The 20,481-nt window shown below is 27.1% G+C and overlaps 1 protein-coding gene across 2 annotated transcripts in view; it reads left to right on the top strand.

Annotated features, from left to right (window-relative positions):
* Cul1 (cullin 1) overlaps positions 1-14,547 on the top strand; it is a 61,254-nt gene extending 46,707 nt beyond the window's left edge. For both annotated transcript variants that reach the window (XM_016062773.4, XM_016062774.5), the window contains exons 15-18: positions 1,584-1,808; positions 2,107-2,328; positions 10,341-10,454; positions 13,471-14,547. In XM_016062773.4, coding sequence (XP_015918259.1) covers positions 1,584-1,808; positions 2,107-2,328; positions 10,341-10,454; positions 13,471-13,545 — 636 coding nt within the window. In that variant the 3' untranslated portion in view covers positions 13,546-14,547. The remainder of the gene's footprint in view (positions 1-1,583; positions 1,809-2,106; positions 2,329-10,340; positions 10,455-13,470) is intronic.
* Positions 14,548-20,481: the final 5,934 nt, after the last annotated feature.

The raw sequence follows: 20,481 nt of genomic DNA, 5'->3' as shown, positions 1-20,481 counted from the left end.
AGTGATAAGCGATTCCCTCATGGGGATTCACATTGAAGTGATTTATGAATCATGTATCGGAGTTGGCATCAAAGTTATTTGCGAATCACTCATTAGTATTAAGGTTTTTTATAAATCACACATTGTAATTTGTATTACAATGGTTTTCATATCACGCAATAAAAAGATTTAAGAATTACTATACGCTTTGCATAAAAAGGGATTAATAAACTTGCAATTCTCCTCAAAGTTATTTATGATTCACACATAGCAATTTATATTTAAGTAATTGTCAAACCACAAATTGTAACCAGCATTATACTGATTATAAAATCACATATCACTATTTTCATAAAAATGGCTAGCAAATCATGCAACATGATCCCCCTTAAAGTGATTTTGATTTAAGTATAAAGCATCACGATTTACAATTTGTTAATTAGTGTACTTTTCAAATTATATTATCTGCTATTCATATTGTTCTGGTTTATGAAACATACATCATAATTCAATTTCTATTTTCAAGTCATACATTCTGATATCTAACTTGCACTATTTCCAAGACTTACTTTGACTTACATATAATTTTGATTTGCATATCGTGATTCGTATATACGTAATTTAAATATTACAGATGGGGAATCGTATTCAGAAAATTTACAAAAATTAAATTTTTTTGAGAAAATTAAGCTTTGTAAGTCTTACTTAGTACTTATATGCAAAATTCATTAATGTTATTTTGAAGTAACAAAATAGATATTGTGTTATCAAACTTGAAACTAATCATATGCTAAATTAAAATTTGAAATATTTGAAGTGACTTTTATAAACTAAAATTTAATTTTTCAAATTAGAAAGAACAATCTTCGCATTTTAATAATCTCACAATTGCATAATAGGTTCTATCAATCCTTCATTACAATGCAAGTGTAATGTAATATTATTTTTCAATTAATTAGAATTAATTTCATTAAATTCTTCTAGTGAAGTTCTACTGATGCTAGTTTTAAAAAGTTGGAAAATGTGTAATAAAATACTACAATAAACATGTTTCTTAGGGATTGTGCTTTTATCAGTTTGTGCAGTTATAGCAAGAATTTGTATCTAAGAAATGGTTACATTGATGAAAGTATTACAAAGGTTGATTAGCAAAATAATTCACTTCTAAAAAGCATTTATTTGAAGAACTGAATCTTTAGTTTTTATGCTCCTTTACTCAAATGTGAAACTTTTTAAATAGTTTAACATTATTTATCTTAAATAGTTTAACATTATTTATCTTAAATATTTTAACATTATTTACAATCAGATGTTTTAGGTGGTCTATATTATTTTCAAATTGAGTCAAGTTATCAGTTTATTTTATTTATTTTAAATTACTCTTTTCTTTTATAATCAGTTATTAAATAATGCCTTGATTTCAAAGAAGTTCTTAATATCTTAATAATAAATAGTTCTAAATCTACCTTAATAATAAATAGTTAATAGTAAAAAGTTCTTACTAATAAATAATAAAAAAATGATATAAAGTTTTTAATGTCAGTTTGTTTTATTACTTTCATAGCTATTTAGATATAGTATTTAATACTGGATTTTAATTTTAGTTGGAACATAGTGTTCAAAGGTTCACAATGTTCTATAGTAGTCAACATAGTGGACGAAAGCTACATTGGTTGTACAATATGTCCAAAGGTGAGCTTGTTACGAATTGCTTCAAGAACAGATATTCCTTACAAACCTCCACTTTTCAAATGGCTGTTCTACTTCAATATAATACTGGGGATAGCTTTACGGTGCAACAGCTTCAAGAAAGCACACAAATTAAATTGGTATGTTTAAAAAATATCTGAAATGCAAATTTATAGTAAAGTGTAGTAAAATATTACATTACTATTTAACAATATGTAAATTTTATAACATGTATATCCTGGTAAAAAAATGTAGCTCTTTTTTTTTTTAAATTTTTTTTTAAAATTTTTTGAAATTATTTTTTTCTGATGTCTGTTTTATGTAATGCAAATTTTTTTTTTGTATTTTCTACTAACAGTTTGATAGTTAATTATGTAGTTCTTTTTTTTTTAATTTTCATTTATTTATCTGGTAAACTTTATTTCTTTTTTACTTTAGGATGTGCTGATTCAAGTTCTTCAAATTCTGTTAAAATCAAAGCTATTAACTAGTGAAGATGACGAAAGTGATTTGCAACCATCTTCCATCGTAATGTTGTATTTTGCTTACAAAAACAAGAAACTTAGAGTGAATATAAATGTTCCAATGAAAGCAGAAATGAAAATAGAGCATGAAGCAACACATAAGCATATAGAAGAAGATCGGAAGCTTTTAATACAAGTAAATAATTAAAATATTATTTAAGTTTCTTACTTTGATCAAAAACTTTGTTAATATTTTTGAACTATGTTTTCTCTTTGAATGCTGTATTAAATATCAAGTGTTTTTAACTAAGTAGTATTCTTAATTAAAAGTTTCAGTTTTTGCAAAAAAAATGCAATTTAGAAATTTTAACCCTCCTGGCGGCGGACCCGAAATAACTCGGGCTGCCTCTCTAGCGGCGCGCCCGAGTTTTTGGCTGGTATTTTTTTTCCTTCCCCTACGACCGCCAACTGGGTACTAATTGAGGGGTGGTTATACCTGTCATCATAAATCACTATAACAGAAGAGTTGTGAGTCTATTCAAGAGTTCATAGTATATTAGCAGCTTAATTGTACTGAAAGAAAAATGTTTGTTTTAAAGGGAAGAAATATTAATTTTATGTTTTCTTTTGCTAATAATAAATCAAACATTTTGTTGCTTTTGCTATTATTTTACTTCTATTTTTTTTTAAAATTGAAGTTTAAGATGAAATTAATAAAAATAGGAATAAATAAAATATAATATCTAAAATTGCTTATAAATACTCGCACATTTTTAATCAGTTTTAAAATACCTCTATTAATAACGTTCCGTTGCTTCATTATAAGTACTGTAAATTCGATATTTTAAAAATATTCATCAGCTAAATTTTATTTTGCGAACTTAAGTATGAATTTAACTTTGTTTATGAGATTTTAACTTAGTTTAGATTTTGACTTATTTTATTTCTTTCTAACTGCCAGGAAATACTGTACTATTTTGTCATTAAAATTTACTAATTTTAAATGTTTAAGTTTTTCTTTGTAAACATTCTTTTAATTACACATTCTTTTTTTCATTTTGTTTTTCATATTCTAAAAATTTGCCCACAAATTTGCAAAATTATTCTGAAAAATGCTGAAACTAAGTGTTATTCTTTTGTTGTTTTTGTCATGTTTTATGCATTTCCCTTGAATTATCGCATCTGAAATTCAAACAGAAATAAAATAAAAATAAAAATTTGAACAGAATACGAAAGACAGCTATTGAATGTTTAAAAAATAACTTGTACATTCAAAAACATTTTTGCTAAAAGAAGAATCATCCAACCTCAAAGAAACGGATGAGATCAAATATCTGTTTAAGTTCAATTTTAATTAAAATTATTAAGTTTATATAAAAACCATATAATAATATTTTGAAACAATTTTTCTCAGCTAAACTCTGATTATTTTCTGAGACAATTTTAATTTTATCGAACACTATCAAGTGATATATTAATAATGCGCTCAAAATTCTTAATACTAAATATTATCCTTTTTTATTGCGTCATAGTAAAGGAATTTAATAAATTACAATTAAGCATTCATTTTTGGTAGCATAAATTATTTAACAAGAAACTACTTCAAAGTCTTCTCATGTACTTATGAAGTTATTCATTATTTAATAAACTAATATGGCTTGCATAAAAATGTATTCCAAACAAACTAAGTAAAAACAAGACTTGGTAAAAATCAGAGCATAAAATAATTTCAATTTTTTTCCTTCTAATTTTTTAAACGAAATTTTCTAAATGCTATTGTATATTCTAAATTGTATATTCTTATGTATTTATTTCAAATTTTTGATTTAATTATAATCAATTTATATCAGGGACAATAATAAAAGGAAAAGGCTACGCAAAGTTAATTTATGTGTATTACTCAGTTTTTTACTATTACTGAGACTGAGACCAAAGAACAGGTCAAACAATCGAGTATTTATTTAATAAGGATTATAAACCTTTTTTCAATAGAGAAAATTAAAAAAGTTATTTTTATTGGATAATTTAACAAAATAAATATATATTCAAACAGTGCTTCGAAGGGTTTAAAAAATGTTTACTTTTTTTACGTAGGAATTAATTTTAAAAGGAATTCAACAACAACACATTTGTTTCAACCACCATAGAAAATCTGATAGTCCTGCAATTTGATAGTGCTGACAAAATTGGGAACAATTCTGCTCATCAAACTTGATACATATTTGTTACATGAACTACCACCGTTTAAAATTGATCCCAAAAGTTTAAAATGTAACAGCCTTTGTTTAGAGAGTTAAATTTTATTATTTGACCTTTAATGAAGAATAGAACAAAAAAAAAATCATTATTATTAAAAGTTAATACCGTGTTTAAGAATATAAGAGTTGGTTGTTGGTAAAACTATTGAAAACATCATTGGAGATGTCACAATAAAAATATTTCCTTTTTAAATACAATCTTGAAAAAAATTCGAGTTAGGGCAGATAAAATATCTGGGAGATAAAGCATGGATAACTACCTAAAATTACATACACATATTTAGTTTTATTTCTTATTGCTTTTCTATTATATATGAGGCTGATTTTTAAGGGACAAATTTATTTTCAAAATTTCTTTTCCTATTAAAGCTTTTTATTTGTATGCACTATTTTATAATTTTGGACAATAAATAGTTTGGTTGTAATTTGTTTATTGTTAGTTAAGTTCCATCCCCTCCTTTTTTAAAATGCATACATAAATACGTTTCTCAATACAAACTAGGATGCAATCATTTTTCATCAGAAATGCTTCCTTGTTAGCCGATACTCAGAAAAAGAGAGAAATTTGTCGAAAATAGAGTGTCAAAGAGTGATTTGTCTTCTTTCCAGAACCGTGCAGAACTAGGAATTTTTCTTGTAGCTGTTCCATACAATTAGCAAGTATTATAGGCTGAGATACAGGAAACAGCCCCCTGCAGAGAAGTAAATCTCCCTCTTTCAAACCACTGACCCTCCATTTCATCATGCATTCACAACTCTAACTATTGCTATCTTCTTCTTCCAAGAACTTCTTTCAACATTTGCTTTCACCCTTTGAAAACTGGCACTTATCCTGTTGATTCCAGGATACCTTTAGTTTCTTTAGAATGTATTATTGCTTCAAAAGAAAGCGCGAAATGAAATATGGTTTTTTTTTCTGCACTTCACTAATAAAATGACTAAAAAGGGCTTTAGTAAAAGTAGATTTTATATAAAACTTTGAAATAGTGTAAATAAAGAGAGCATATACAAGAGCACTTCAAATCTCACAATCTCAAATAGACCACTCTTAAAGTCTAAAATAATTTTTGTGAAGTTGAATTTTTTTCACTCTATATTTAATTGTTTAAAAAATTATTAATTTTTTCTGTTGCAAAAACTTTTAAACAAATATGTCTTATTGTTATTGGAATTTCATGACGTTTTTGCGTTTGTGATTTCTTAAATAATGTTTGCTTCTCCTTTTTATAGATCACTAATTGAAACTAAATTCTAAGTAATTCATCAACAGTATATCAATCTGATTTCTATTCTTGTTTCAGAATAAATGTTTCACTAAATTATAATATAAAGTTGGAACTTTAATAGGGTATCAGAATAAATAAAGTTATATTTATGTTTACTGAGTATACAATTATATTCAGGTGTCTGTTCAGAGCAGTCTGTTTTGAAGAAATTTGGGTCCGTTAACGTACTCTTCACAATATATCTTTTCATAAAAACGAACCCTTCAGAAAATATTTTAACTTAAAAACGAACTTTTTTACAAATAATTTATCTTTTAATCTGTCCTTTCACGGCAGACACTCGATAGACATTTGCGTATTATTGTAAATTGACTGATGCTGAGTGTTCAGCTATTTTCGTTGTTTTCAAATCTACTGGAATTCGACGCATCTTGCTCTAATATTTTTTTAACCATGTTTTTCTGCTTCAATTCTAAGGCTAAGTTTGATTTCATTACATTTAAATTATGTATCTTGACCTCTTTGAGGTCAAAAAATGTTATAAATTCCAAATGTAGTATTGTACGAAAATATTTATATTTCTGCAAACATCGTGTGTACATTCTTATTGATGTTAAATGATATTTTTTTTGTAAATAAATAATTGAGCAATATATTATTCATAAAAATAATGGATGAAATTTTATATAAATAAAAATTAACTTATGTCAATTTTTAAAAAAAAAAATATATATAAATTTAAGAATTGTTTAAGTTTACTTAATGTGTAACACATTAAAAGTGATGCATAACTAAGTTGTGTTATTTAAAATATGTCAATTGAAATTATAAAAAATGTGATTGATTTTGTTTCCATTAATCGTCGAAATGAATATTCTGCATTGTGCAGTGTAGGCTAAATACCCTATATTTGTATGTTGCATCTCTAATTTAGTAGCAGCAATGATGGTTTATTTTTGAAATTTTAATTTTTTTAATTATAATTTTACAGTGTTTAGCATAATCTTGTATCCATTTACAATTGAAACTCCTTGAAATAGTTTTTTTTTTTAAATAACAGGACCCTATTTGCACAAATTCACAAAACAGGACCCTGGTTGAAAGAATTTGACCTACACTTATTTTATATTCACAAATTACGAGTAATTTTTTTACAATTTTAAAAGAACAGGACCTTTCACAAAATGCCTAGACAGACCCCTGATAGTGAGCTAATCAAATAATGTAACATCATTTCCTTTGAAAGAATTTGACCTACACTTATTTTATATTCACAAATTACGAGTAATTTTTTTACAATTTTAAAAGAACAGGACCTTTCACGAAATGCCTAGACAGACCCCTGATAGTGAGCTAATCAAAGAATGTAACATCATTTCCTTTTAATAAAATCATTTTATTGATTTTAGAACTGAAGGATTTTAAATTAAGCTGTTACCTTAAATTCATATTTAGCAGTATCTGCAAAAGATTTTCTTCAATGTATTTACTTTGCATCAAATTAATTACCACTATCATTTCTACTTTTTAAAAATTTCTCAAAAGTTAGTGTAAGGAATTTTCTTAGGTAATCTTAGCTCTAGACCAGTTGTTCCCGAACTTTTTTTTGCCTCGTAGATATCTTGCCATGTTTTTCGGTTTTGGATAGACACTCTGCTTACCTGATATTTATTTTTTTGTAAATTCATCAATATCAACTTCAAATGTATTTTTGACAGCTGGTATAGTGCGACTCACTGTTAAAAATTTAAATTTCTAACTGTAGTGAAATGAAGTGTGAAAAACTTTAAAAAAGAAATCTTAATTTTATACATTTATTAATTAAATTCAAACTAATTTAATTAATTTGTAAGTGGAATAAAATAGTGCACTACAAAACCCGCTCCCCGCTACTAATATTATAATTGGGGAAATAAGTTTGTATACAAAACTGTAGTAGTGTATTATCGGTCTGTTTGTTACGTTTTCACGTAAAAGTTAAGCAACAAATCCCGTGATCTTGTGCGCAGAGAAAATAGGAGGTCTAGCTAGCTAAAGAGTTGACACAGGCTAGGCTACAATTTACCTCTGAAAAATACTTTTTTTTCTTTTTGTTACAAAATAAAGCCTTACACGTAGAGAAAATAAAAACGTACGAGGGCGGAGCTGCAGACAACTGCTAGTTTATATTAATTCAGTTTTCATATATCAAAAATTAATCCTAATAACTTTAATTTTAAAAAAATTTTACTTCATAGCTACTTTTATAAATTGTGTAGAATGTAGATAGAAATATGTCTTTATATTATAAGGTAATATGATGAAAGTAAATAGTAGGTAGCATCAGTGTATATTGATTATCCCATTCATGAAATGCCAAAATAAAAGTCACGACCTGCCAATTTGAGATCCACAATCGTTGACCCCGTTTTTCACTTGACATGGACCCCTTGCAGCCTGTTTTTGACCCCTACAGTTATTTTATGCTTTTTTCTCAAAATAGCAAGCAAGCAGCTTTTGTTGTAATATAAATAAGTTTCTTCATAATTGTGAATTGAATTGTGAATAAAGTAAATAGAATTACACTCAATTTATTATTCCATTCATAACCATCGAAAAAATTCTCTAAATTTTAAATTAAGCCATTTAAATGTGGAAAAATAATTTAAGACTTTATTATTTAATAATATGAATATACATGAATGGTTTTGCTTCATTAAACTCATAAATTACATTTTTAAAAGTTATCAGCAATGCAATTAAATGGGGTGACTGTATAAGGGTATCAACTAAAAAAAAATAAGCAATTCTTTTTTATTGATAGCGAAAGCGTTATAAAATTAAAAATGATGGGGAAAATTTATCGATAGAGAGCAAGCAGTAGAGAAATAGGGGTAAATAAAGCAAATGAACTTTCTTTTTCTTTCTAAAAACGGCTGTAAATGTGATTGACACTACATCAGTTTACGAATCCTTAATAGAAGAACAAAATTTTCTAGGGCGAAAAATTTAAAAAGTTTTATTCAGACTTCAATAATCAAGTTTTAGAAAATATTTTAACAATGAATATCAAGCCATATCATCTTTCATATTTTCGTGTTCGGCAATATTTTCGGTTTCTGAATGGAAGTACTATCTACAAGCAACAAGGAAATTTATTTGGTACACAAAGAGTTAAAAAGCTTCAATTTTATAAAAAATGGGGAAAAAAGGAATTAACTAATACTAGTCAAAATTACACTTAACTACATTTTGAATATTGATAATGAAATTATATTCTAAATGGTGTACTTTCCTAATCAGAGATATAACTTAGAATAAAGATAATGATAATGGCATAGATTAAATAAAAGAAAAAGGATTGCCACTGTGCGAGATTGAAAACTATAGAAAAATTAAAGGATTTTAATAGCAATTATATACGCTATGTATGTGTAGTGATAATAATCACTAAATAAATAAAAATTTAATAATAAAAAATAAAGAAACATAAACTTGACAATATTGTTTTCAAATTTAATTTTTTTTAAATTTTATTTATTACTAGTTTTTTTTTTCTATCAGAAAAACTTGAATGATATTGTTTTAATAATCTTTATAAGTGAGGAAGGTGAGAACGAAGCGCAGTTATTATTTAAATATAAGTTGTAAAAAGGTAAAATCATTCTGTAAACAAGCATTGCTTTCCACAAGTATTCAAAAAAGATAGTTGATGAGTGAACTACTTAATGGGTTTCATCAATCAAACTGTCAATACCCCTGACTGACCACCTAGAGTGTGAAAAATTCTCTTAACAGCAAACAGTAAAAAAGGGGGTAAGCATTCCCTTTGTCTGACCCTCGCCCTTTAAAGGTACATCTCTGGTAAATATGCCTGCTGTTTTAAGAGTAATTTTTTTTTCAAGCAAGCGCCACCAGGAGGGTTAAGATAATATATTTCATCTTAAAACAAAGAGACATTTTTTAATGATTTTATGACTAGTTTTTAAGACTGATAACTCTTAAAAATCAGTTCTTCCCAATCTGGACCGTATTAGGCTAAAATTGTTCAAGACCTATGCCAGAATGTAGTAATATTCTTTAAACTTTTGAATATTTTTTTGAAGAAGAAAGATATTTGTCAAACCTCAATTCTAGAGAGTTTTAAATAAGCATTTTGTATTATAAAAGTGCTATACAGAGCTTTTTATTTGAAATTCTAAAAACTAGACTAGAGAAATTTTTTTCTATAAAATTTTTATTTTAAATATTTCTATTTTCTTAAAAGGGATGGCACAGTTCTTAAATTGTTTTCTATTTTGTTTATATGTTAATTCAAATTAATATCTCACTATGACTTGCATTTCACTCTTCTGTACTACACTTTACCCATTTACTATCTGTGTTAAAGTTGTTGTTGAATATTATTACTTCTCTTAATATTCTGGAAATCGTGTATCTTTTTTGTGCTATCTAAATAAATGTGCACTTGCTGCATTGCTGGTATTAATGCTCTGCTATTCAGGTCAATATATAGTAGGATAATTTTAGATTACATGACTTTCTAACCATGCCCTTGGTTTGTGCGTACGTAAGATTAAAGTGATATTAAAAAGTCATGATCATAAAAAATTGATCTAATAAATTAGTATTTAACTTTTTAAATCCTTTTAAAAAGAAATTATCATTTTCTTGATAGTAAAATTTAATTTCTTCTATTTACTAGAATCATATGAGTGTAATTTTTATTTTATTATTTTTTTTAGGCAGCAATAGTGAGAATTATGAAAATGAGAAAGATACTTAAGCATCAACAACTGCTGGCAGAAGTTCTAAATCAATTATCTTCTAGATTTAGACCTAGAGTGCCTGTTGTAAAAGTAAGTTTTACACTTAAAGCACCTTGTTCTTTTTTGTTCAATGAAAATATTCACAAAAACTATAACATTATGAATTTTTGATTGTCAGTGAATTTTGCATATAAGAAATTTTAATTCTTATGTAAACTTTCATTTTTAATACGAATTTCACGCGTACCTAAATGTTTTCTTGGAAGTGAAGTTAAAATATATATAAATTGGATTTTTATATCTTAATTGATAAGTTTGCATAATTTTAAAGAAAGTTCACATTTTTTTATGAAATACTATTAACTTCATTAAATAAAATTGAAAACTTATTGTTTGTTTAGAACTCTTATTTAAAAAATTATCATTTACTTTTTAACTGAAGTTGGTGATAATAAAGCATCTTACTCAGTATGATTTCCACCCCATTTATAAAATTTGTAGTTAGAAAATAGTTAATTTATAGTAATCAAATATTTTAGTATGTTTACTTGAATTTACTGCAATTATAAACAGTATATATATTTTTTATATCCTAGATAAAGAATTGTTTAGTATGAGTTATATAAAATGTATTGAAATTTTCCTTTTAGTCCTTATTTTTTGATTGAGTCTTAACTTTTAATTATCTGTTCAATTTTATTTCCAAATAATTTTATGATTATGGATAGATTTAGCATTCAATTATGGATAAAAGTGACGAAAAGTTATTATGCATTCATTTATGATCCATTTTTTTTAGCATTACTCATAAATTTTTTAACCATTCTTTTCTTTAATAATATTTCATAGTTTTATGATTATTGTTACTCAATATTTTTGTATGCTGTATTAACTTTAATATTATTCCATCTGACTGCTATTTTCACTCTTTTCTTTTATTATAATGTATTGAATAGGGATTTAACGAATATTCGTCCATTATTTGGTATTTAGCGTTTTGGCTGAATGCTTGACCAAGTATTCGGACCAAGTATTTTTAGAAAATCATCTACTGACTAAGTTTTTTTTCTTTGAATAGATTTAATAAAGAATGATCTAAAATTGTATTTTTAGTGATACATTATTAAAAATAGCTTTTGCACATATTTGTTAAGTTCTAAATTTTATGTGCTTGCACAAGAATTTTTTATTTGCAAATATATGTTCTGGAAGACAAATGGAAAAAGGAAATTTGAAGAATTGAAACTGCATTACTTTAAACTGAAACAGGAAGTTTTGTACAGCATTTTTTAAATTATATTCAGGCAAGTCAATTTAGTCTTTTTTTTTTTTACATTTTTTGTTTTAAGAATTGAGAGCAATTGTTTTTTTTTCCTTGCTGTTTTTCTAATAGATTTTATTATTTAATTGAAATTTTTTTCCTGTTCTGTGATATAAATAACTGGTAACATAGATTACTGTGATTTGTAACGTTAAAGATTTGTTTTAAGAACTAAAAATGTTTTTTTTTTCTGTTTTACTTACGCTTTTTTCTATTACAATTTGGCATTTTTGAAAATGCGTTTCTATTAAACTTAATTCTTTTAACATAACTTTTTCTAAAAACTCTGTATTGTGAAAGGTTAAATTGAGTTTTTCTGCTTTAAAATTTTTTTTTTTAAGAAAAAAAAGTTTAACTGTTTTTATGGACGTTTTTATATTGATGAGGGAATTTTTGAGAGTGGTTTTTGCAAGATTTCATTATTTTTTTTAACTTATTTTTGAAAATACAGTTATTGGAAAACTGAGATGTTCAGCTTTAAAATTTTATTTCAAGAATTAAAATAAAATTTAATTTTTCTACTCCGCTTTTCTATCTATCTATATATATCTATATATATTTATGGGTATTTTTAAAATAGCACAGCATTTTTAAAATGTGTTTCTGATACTCTATATTTCTTTTAACGTTGTTTTATCGACACCTTTTTCTGAAAAAAATTATTTTGATTTAAAATCTATTTTGGAAAGCATTGAAGATTTAATTTGAGAAGATATTTTTCTTCTATTATTCTCTTTTTTTTCAATCTAAAAACTCAAGTTTTTCTTTTTTTTTTCTTTTATCTTCATAAATCATTTATGAAGAAAAAATAAAATCATATTTTTTTTATTGGCATTTCAATCCTAAATCAAAGCTTGGCAATTAATTTGCCACAGACCACAATATGGTAACAGAAATTTTTCCTTCAAAGTTATTATTTTTTTAAAATTTTATGACTGGTTTTATTATAATCAGGGTTTATGCAACATTTTCTTTTTTACCTAGCTAACTTTCATGTGAAATTTCCTTTTATTATTTAATTACTTAACTCTCACGATGGATATTATACCGATTTAAATTTTGCATTTGTTTGTTTATAGATAAAATTTATAATCTAAAAAGATATGAGGGAGATTGCAAGTAATTTTTCTTATCTATTTATTAACTGGATAACACCTTTGGTGGGAGTTTCAGTACTTTCCGATTAGTGTCTGTTTATTTTGTTATTCACCAACCCTGGTGAATATTTTATTAAATTGATTAAATGATAATTAAACAGTACTAAATTAAATATTAACGTTATTTTTTAACTGATAAGTAAGTTTCAATATTCGGCGATCTATTTTCCGAACCTGCTGAGGTCCTGGTTGTGATTTTCCAATCCAGTGGCCTTTAAAGACCCATTCCCCTGTTTAGCACTTTTTTAAATAAAAAGAAACTTTTTTCTTAGAAATTTCTGGTTCATGTCACAAATGTTAAAAGAAATGAAAGCTTGTATTAAAATTGGAACAAGTAACAGCCCAGAAAAAAAAATCTTCCAAGTAAGAGAGTGAGTCATTAAGGGCCCCTGGATTAGCACCCTGGTAAATTTTACTATATTATAAATAATGTAGCAAGAATATTGCATTTTTTTAGCATACAAATAATATTACTAAGTTTTGATTGTTCTTCAATTATGACTTAAATTTATTTATAAAATATAATATTTATTAATTATTTGTTAAAAAAATTATTGATATTCAGCCTAATCCCTATTCGTTACATCACTAATATTTTATCACTGTAATATTTTTCTTCTCTTTTCAGAAATGTGTAGATATTTTAATAGAAAAGGAATACCTAGAACGTACAGGAAAAGATACTTACAGCTATCTTGCATGACAGTATCTTTCTAGCCCTGATGCATCGAGGTCTTTGAGTCCTTCTACATCTGCGGCTAGAACGTAAATGGGGACGAATGCCTTAATTGATCATTCTACCTGTTTTCTGTCTAGAGTTCTTAAAGACTTGTATGTAACAGACTTTTTTGGTAGTATTAAACCTTGGTTGCAAGCTGAAATCATGGATACGGAATTTTTCAATCAATAACAACCAATGTATATGAATCTAATGATCTGAAATGAAGGAATCATAAAGCAAATGAATAATATATTAAACTAAAATCAATTAATGACGCGGTATTTTATGTGACTTTTGTTTTTATTAAAATGAATTTTAAGAATGAATTATGAAAGTTATTACATTTATTTTAATTACATAAGTATAAAATGTAATTATAATAATTGCATAATATAAAATGTAATTATAATAATCAAATTTGATATAATTACATGTTATATTATTTATTGTAAATGAAATTAATATATGAGAGAAAAGATTTATTACATCAGCTAAATTGTATTTCTTTATTAACTATTGTCAATCATTGTTATTCTTTTAACTTATTATTATTGAATGAAACTGAATAATACTATATAAGTAATAATACTGTATAAGTAACAATACTGTATAAGTAATAATACTGTATAAGTAATAATACTGTATAAGTAATAATACTATATAAGTAATAATACTGTATAAGTAATAATACTGTATAAGTAATAATACTATATAAGTAATAATACTGTATAAGTAATAATACTGTATAAGTAATAATACTGTATAAGTAATAAACTTTGAAGTAATCCTAATTTCTTTTGTTAAACTGGTTCTTAATTTTTATTTTTGGTAATTTTTTGCTGTTTTATGGGGTTTGCATATTTTTCTCTTTGAAGTTATTTTAGATTATACTTACTATATACAAAACTATTTTACCGCAATATTGAATATGCCAGTGCTGTTGTAAGTAAATATTGTTAATACAATAAAACAATTTTTCATTTCTTTATGTGTTTTATCTTCTCTTGTTTGACTAAAGTGTCAACAAATATCTACAGTTTGTATGGTTTTATCAGTTATTTCTTTATCACCAAATTTTTACTTATTTGAAGACCAATAATTATAAAAAATTTTAATTTTCAAAATTCTGCTATTTTAAAAGGTTTAAAATATTATGGTTACAGTGCGAAATGATTATATGTTAAGAACTGTTATTCTAAAATTGTTTTTTTTTACCAGTTTTTTGAAAATAAAAAGTTTCAGTTTGATTTGAATAATATTAATAGTTGCTATTAATTACCAGATCATGAAATTTCTGAGGGGCTAGAGAGATGAAAAATTCTAATACATGAAATATGGTAGCAAGTAGTGAAACTTTGGATTTCTCTCTTAACATTTTAAAATGCATAAAAAGCAAAAAGAGACACAGTTTTTCAAAAACTTTTTTCAAATCATTTAAACTTTTTCTTCAAATATTTAAGCTTCTTTCCCCCTCAAACAACAAAAAGCTGTATTTACAATCTCGACTATAAAAGGATGGGGCCGGGGTTTGATTCTCGACTCCGCTAAGACCCACCATGTACCACTGAGACTGTTGAGCCCAAATTTTATGTTATAAAACATTTATTCAAATGTAACTAGATAATTTTGGAAAAATTAATATCCCAGGATTTATTCAAAGTGTGTGAAATGGAATTTTTAAAATTTTATATATTTTTTTAATTATATATCTTTTATGGTACAGTATATACATATTATGTTTCAAATAGCGATATTCTAACAGAGTGTTAAAGTTGAAAATATTTACAAATGTGATGAAATATTTCAGTATAATGTAATGTTTTTTTTTTTTTTTTTTAAAAAGACCCTTTTTAAAATATTTTTAACTGATTATCATATCACAATATAAGTGTAATTATTGGTATTATAACATTCTTATACCTCATATTAGAGTATTAAAAAGCATTAAAAGTGAAAAAGTATGAAATGTAAAATGTTCCTTTCCACATACTTCAAACTATCCCTTGAATATTAATTAATTTTAAAATATTTAATTAATTCATAATATGTAAGAAAAATATTTAATTTAGGCTTAGTTTTGTTTTATAATGTTTTTGACGATAAATTTTTCTGCCGCTTTGACTTTTGTAGCTTTTTTTTTCAGTGCTTATTTCCATCTACTTGTGAGAACAATTTTCAAAAATGACAAACTTTTTTTTATAAGCTTAACTTATCTTAGAACTCTTTCTGCAAAGCAATCTAACTATTGTTAACAGTTAATAAAATCCAAAAATAATCTGGTAATAATTGGTAACATTAGTGAAGGATAGATAAACTGTTTTGTGTCTAACTTTTTCTTTTCATTATGTTCGGGGAAGTATTTTTTTTTTTTTTGTCTTTTGAAATTCGTTTATGTCATCAATGTTCGCATTACTTTCCAATTCTTTGTAAACTGGTGATAGCGAAGAATTTTCAACCATAATTGAAGAGTTTAACGGTAGATAATATGTGCAAATTGCATTAATTCCATCTTCTTTGAAACTAGAACAACACTGCTATTACAAGAAAAAAAATTTTTCTTTGAGAACTCGGGCACATTTTTCGGATATAATAAAGATGTAATGAAAATCTGTTGTGTCTGGTCTCACAGCTAGAGGAACTGTCTACTAGAAGAATTTAGTTGGTAGATCCAGAAAATTTGTCACAGAAGCATTCAATTTATTAGAAGGTGGGGCAGATAAATTAGGCGTAAAATAAATGAAGATAAAACAAAATTCATGGAGGCTTCACTATACACCTAATCCTCAGCCATTTACAGTGAAGAATTACGCATTTGAAAGAGTTTCACGGTTCAAATATCTTAGAACCATCATTGTCTATTAACAATGATTTGCTATGATTGCTGTCAAGGCTAAAATTAACATCTATAAAACACTAATTTGACCTATTCTGCTTTACGGAAGTGAGTTCTGGGCAGTGACCAAATTATATGAAAATAAATTATTGACCTTTGAATGGAAAATCTTTGAAGCAATCTATGAGATTAATAGCTGGAGATTTTTGTTTAACTTTGAAATTTACCAATGGTACAAGCTACTTCATATTGTTAAAGTCATAAAATTCAATCGACTAAGATGGCTTGGACATTTATTAAAAACTGATAACAATCCCAGTGAATAAAGAAAGCAACTTATACTAATTTCATAGGAAACAGAAAACGAGGAAGACCACCACTAACTAGGTGGCTTGACTGTGTGGAGGAGGACAAATAATAAGGGAAGCTGGAAAAGCCTTTCTGCGGATAGGATCAGATCGCAAAAACTAGTTGGCTTATAACAGGCTATAGTGCCTTAAAAGGAGAATAAAAATTATCAAAATAGTAATCCTATCAAATGCGGTTTTAATGAATATTCCCCATAAAAAAAAGATTGAAATTAATGTTTTAGTTCTACCAATCCACTGATTATAAATGTGCTTTTCTTTTCTTGTAAATTTTGAGTTAAAGATATAATGAACTGGGTTAAAAAGAATAATCCCGACTAAAAAGAATATGCTCACCAAAAAGCTATTGAAATCTTATCCACCACCCGAAAAATTCCCGTTACCCTCAAACTAAATCATTAATTGTAAATGTGCCATTTGTTATTTTACGTGAATCTAAAATTGTGCATTGATATTATACAATAAATTTGACTGGAAAAATATCTCCCACCGAAAAAATAAGATCTTAAATTTTATCCCCCTCTCCCAAATATTAAAAATTGCCTCTTTAAATAATCAAAAATATTCCTCTAATTTATTGTTTTAAAACTACAACATTGTATAAGATAATAAAAAAAAAAAGTATTCCCCTAACGATAGCTATAGCGACTTACCCTCTTGGTACCTCTTTTGCGCAACCCTGATCCGAGTATTTTAAAAATAAGAAACCAATTATTTTAATTTAAAAGAAGAAAATTTTTTTTCTTGTTTATTATATCCCCATTTCCCCCCACCTGGCCTTCGGTATGTTCACACTTGGTGTTCTTTTTCCCTTTCTGAAGCCTGCTGGGAATAAAAAAGAAGTGAAAAAATTAGAAAAATCTATCATTTCTATTGTTTGTTTTTTATTTATTTATTTTTTTGCAATTGATGGAGGAATGCTCCTCACTCATCTGCTTGCTTCAACTCTTCATATATTATAACTCTTCACCTCGTTAGCCCCCAGTAGAAATTAAATGGTTAAAATAAGAATTTTTCACCTTAGAAGAGCTCTCATGGAAAAGCTTTATTGCTTAAGCCTAAAGAAAAGCTTTATTGTATTAAGATTTATTGTAAGAAGCAACTCTTCCCCTCATCTGCCTTTAAGTAAAGTTGTGGCCAAATATTTTCGTTTTTAAAAGGTGTCTGAGGGATTCGAAGCTGGAATATGTAGAAAATAAGTTACAGAATTGCGAAAAGAACCCAGAGAAGATCATTTGAATAGTAACGAACATTTGATAGAATAGTTCTTGAGTTTAATGTGTTGCTAAAGAACTATTCTATCAAACGTTCGTTACGATTCAAATGATGAAGACGTTGCGATTCAATTCTTGAGTTTAATGTGTTGCTGCATCACTGGCTGCGGTCAGTGTGCGGGTGGGTGACCCACTTGGATCAGTCTGCGTAGGGACCGAGGGTGTGCGGTATTGGTCCTCGTTAAACTGTGCTACCGTAAAATGCTCGACTTCGCGTGCAGGTCGTTGGGCTACCGAAGCGGGGGTGCCATCCCCTCTGCAGAGGATCAAAATTGTGATGGCATGTCTTCGGATCATCCTCAGGGATGCTTCCCAAACCGTCGCCAATAGCCCATTGTCCAGCTCTAGTGCGACGTAAATGAAACTACAACTATATAATGTGTTGCTAAAATTAGCAACCGAAATTTGTTGTTCTACTGTTTTTTTTCGAAAATAAAATGTCCCGCAGTGGACTGATCGTTAAAACACGGTTCCCAGCAGATCGTGCTCGACTACGCGTGCAGGTCGTCAGGCTACCGAAGCGGGGGTGTCATCATCCCCTCTGCAGAGGATCAAAATTGTGATGGCATGTCATCAGATCATTCTCAGGGATGTTTCCCAGACCGTCGCCAATAGCGCATTGTGCAGCTCAAGTGCGACGTAAATGAACTACAACAACAAGTTAAAGCAACATTCTTTTCTGCATTGATTAGGATTTTTTTTTTCATAATGTAAAAGTTCTTCAGCTTAATTTAATATAAAGTAAATCAAAGAAATTCTTAAGATTATAATTATTTTACAATTATGTTATTTTAAACATGATAAAAATGCAAAAGCATAAATTTTTGTCTTTAATATCAATCGAATAATGTGAAAATTTCTGAAATTAAAGTAATAAAAACAATACTGACGATAAAAATACTCACAACATCAGCGTTAAAAGAAAATTGCTTCTGATATCATACCGAAAAATTAAAAATAACTAAATTTTAAATATATTCAACTGTTTTCATGACACATAAGCACTACTATAAAATGTTTCTAACGTTATATTTTATAAAATTTTATAAATGCAAATATCATGCCTGAAAAATCCCATTTTTTTAAATTTTGAAGATTTGTTACAAAATTGTAGAAGAAATTACACACTTCAAAAATTAAGAAAAAAAGAACATGATAAACATTACAACAACAAAACACACTCTAAAATAAACTTCATCCAATTGTAAATGATTACTTCATTCTACAAAAACATTACCTTCATTGTTTAAAATAAACGTCGATAATCTTTTGGTAAAACAAAAGTTAAAAATATATAATTGTTATTAAATAAAAGAATTTTTTTTCATGACTTTAGAACTATTTGATACAGTTTGAGTTTGTTCCTCCCATTGCAAGTCTTTGTGTACTTGAAATTATTTTTCCAAACAGTCTTTAAATGCCTTTTAGAAAATTTCGATGAAATGTTTAGCTACAGCTAATAATATGTGTACCACACAACAGGGATGAGTCTCACAGGTTTCCTCTTTCTTCAAACTTCAACACCACAATCAACATAAGGACTTTCCGCCATGACAAATTTAAAGTGCTCCTTGCTGAATATCCACACTGGTTGCTTCATTTGCTGTAAGGATCGAATGTAGAACTCCCAGCTTTCCATCAGAGTGCAATTTCCATTTGCAGTGTCCAGCAGCCCTTCTCAAAATTGAATAGGCCTCAAGAAGAAGCAGTTTCAACAAACAGTTTCTTAATAGTAGATTTTTTTGAAGAGGAAGAGCTATAGCTAGGGCCGGATTAAAAACCTTAGAAGTCATAAATACTTCAGGATTTTGATCAGGATGACCACCCTCCTGGAAAATCTTGAAAACCTGGAATTATCTGAGAAATTTTTTTGTACTCGAAAAAACCTGGAAGAATTGGATAAAAACCTGAAAAAAATCAGAGAATTTTAAAGAAAAGCTGCACGTTTTTTCTTCGATTTGTTTAAATTTTACTAATTTTAATAATTTAAATTATTTTACCACCCGTTTATACCCACTTTGGTTAGACGGAAATGTATCGCCAAACAGTTGAAATATCATCGACTTAGCGAAACTTTGCTCGCATCAAAATTTGCTCCATTATAAATTTGCTCCACCCTGCCCAAGTAGCACCTAATATTAGATAACATCAGAAAACAGTCAACCATACGTTATCTTGCACAACTTCTAATATTAGAAAGATACAGGAGGTCGCTGTTTGCTCTGCATTATATAATATTAGATTTTATGCAAACTAATATTATCTAGTTTTCGCCATAATATTATTTTGCATTAGTTTTGATGCTATATAATATTAGATTTTATATTTTCTGACATTATCTTGCGTTGCTTTTTATTTTTTGGAGTAAGCAAGAGGAAGATATGGATGGTAGTATTATTGGTAGTATAATTTTACTTAATTTTCTGTATTGCTGTGAAGCAAT

This window comes from Parasteatoda tepidariorum, chromosome 12 (genome assembly GCF_982258835.1).
Source record: "Parasteatoda tepidariorum strain Cologne lab strain chromosome 12, Ptep-v5.0, whole genome shotgun sequence".
NCBI lineage: Eukaryota > Metazoa > Arthropoda > Arachnida > Araneae > Theridiidae > Parasteatoda > Parasteatoda tepidariorum.
This window is presented reverse-complemented; position numbering and strand designations above follow the sequence as displayed.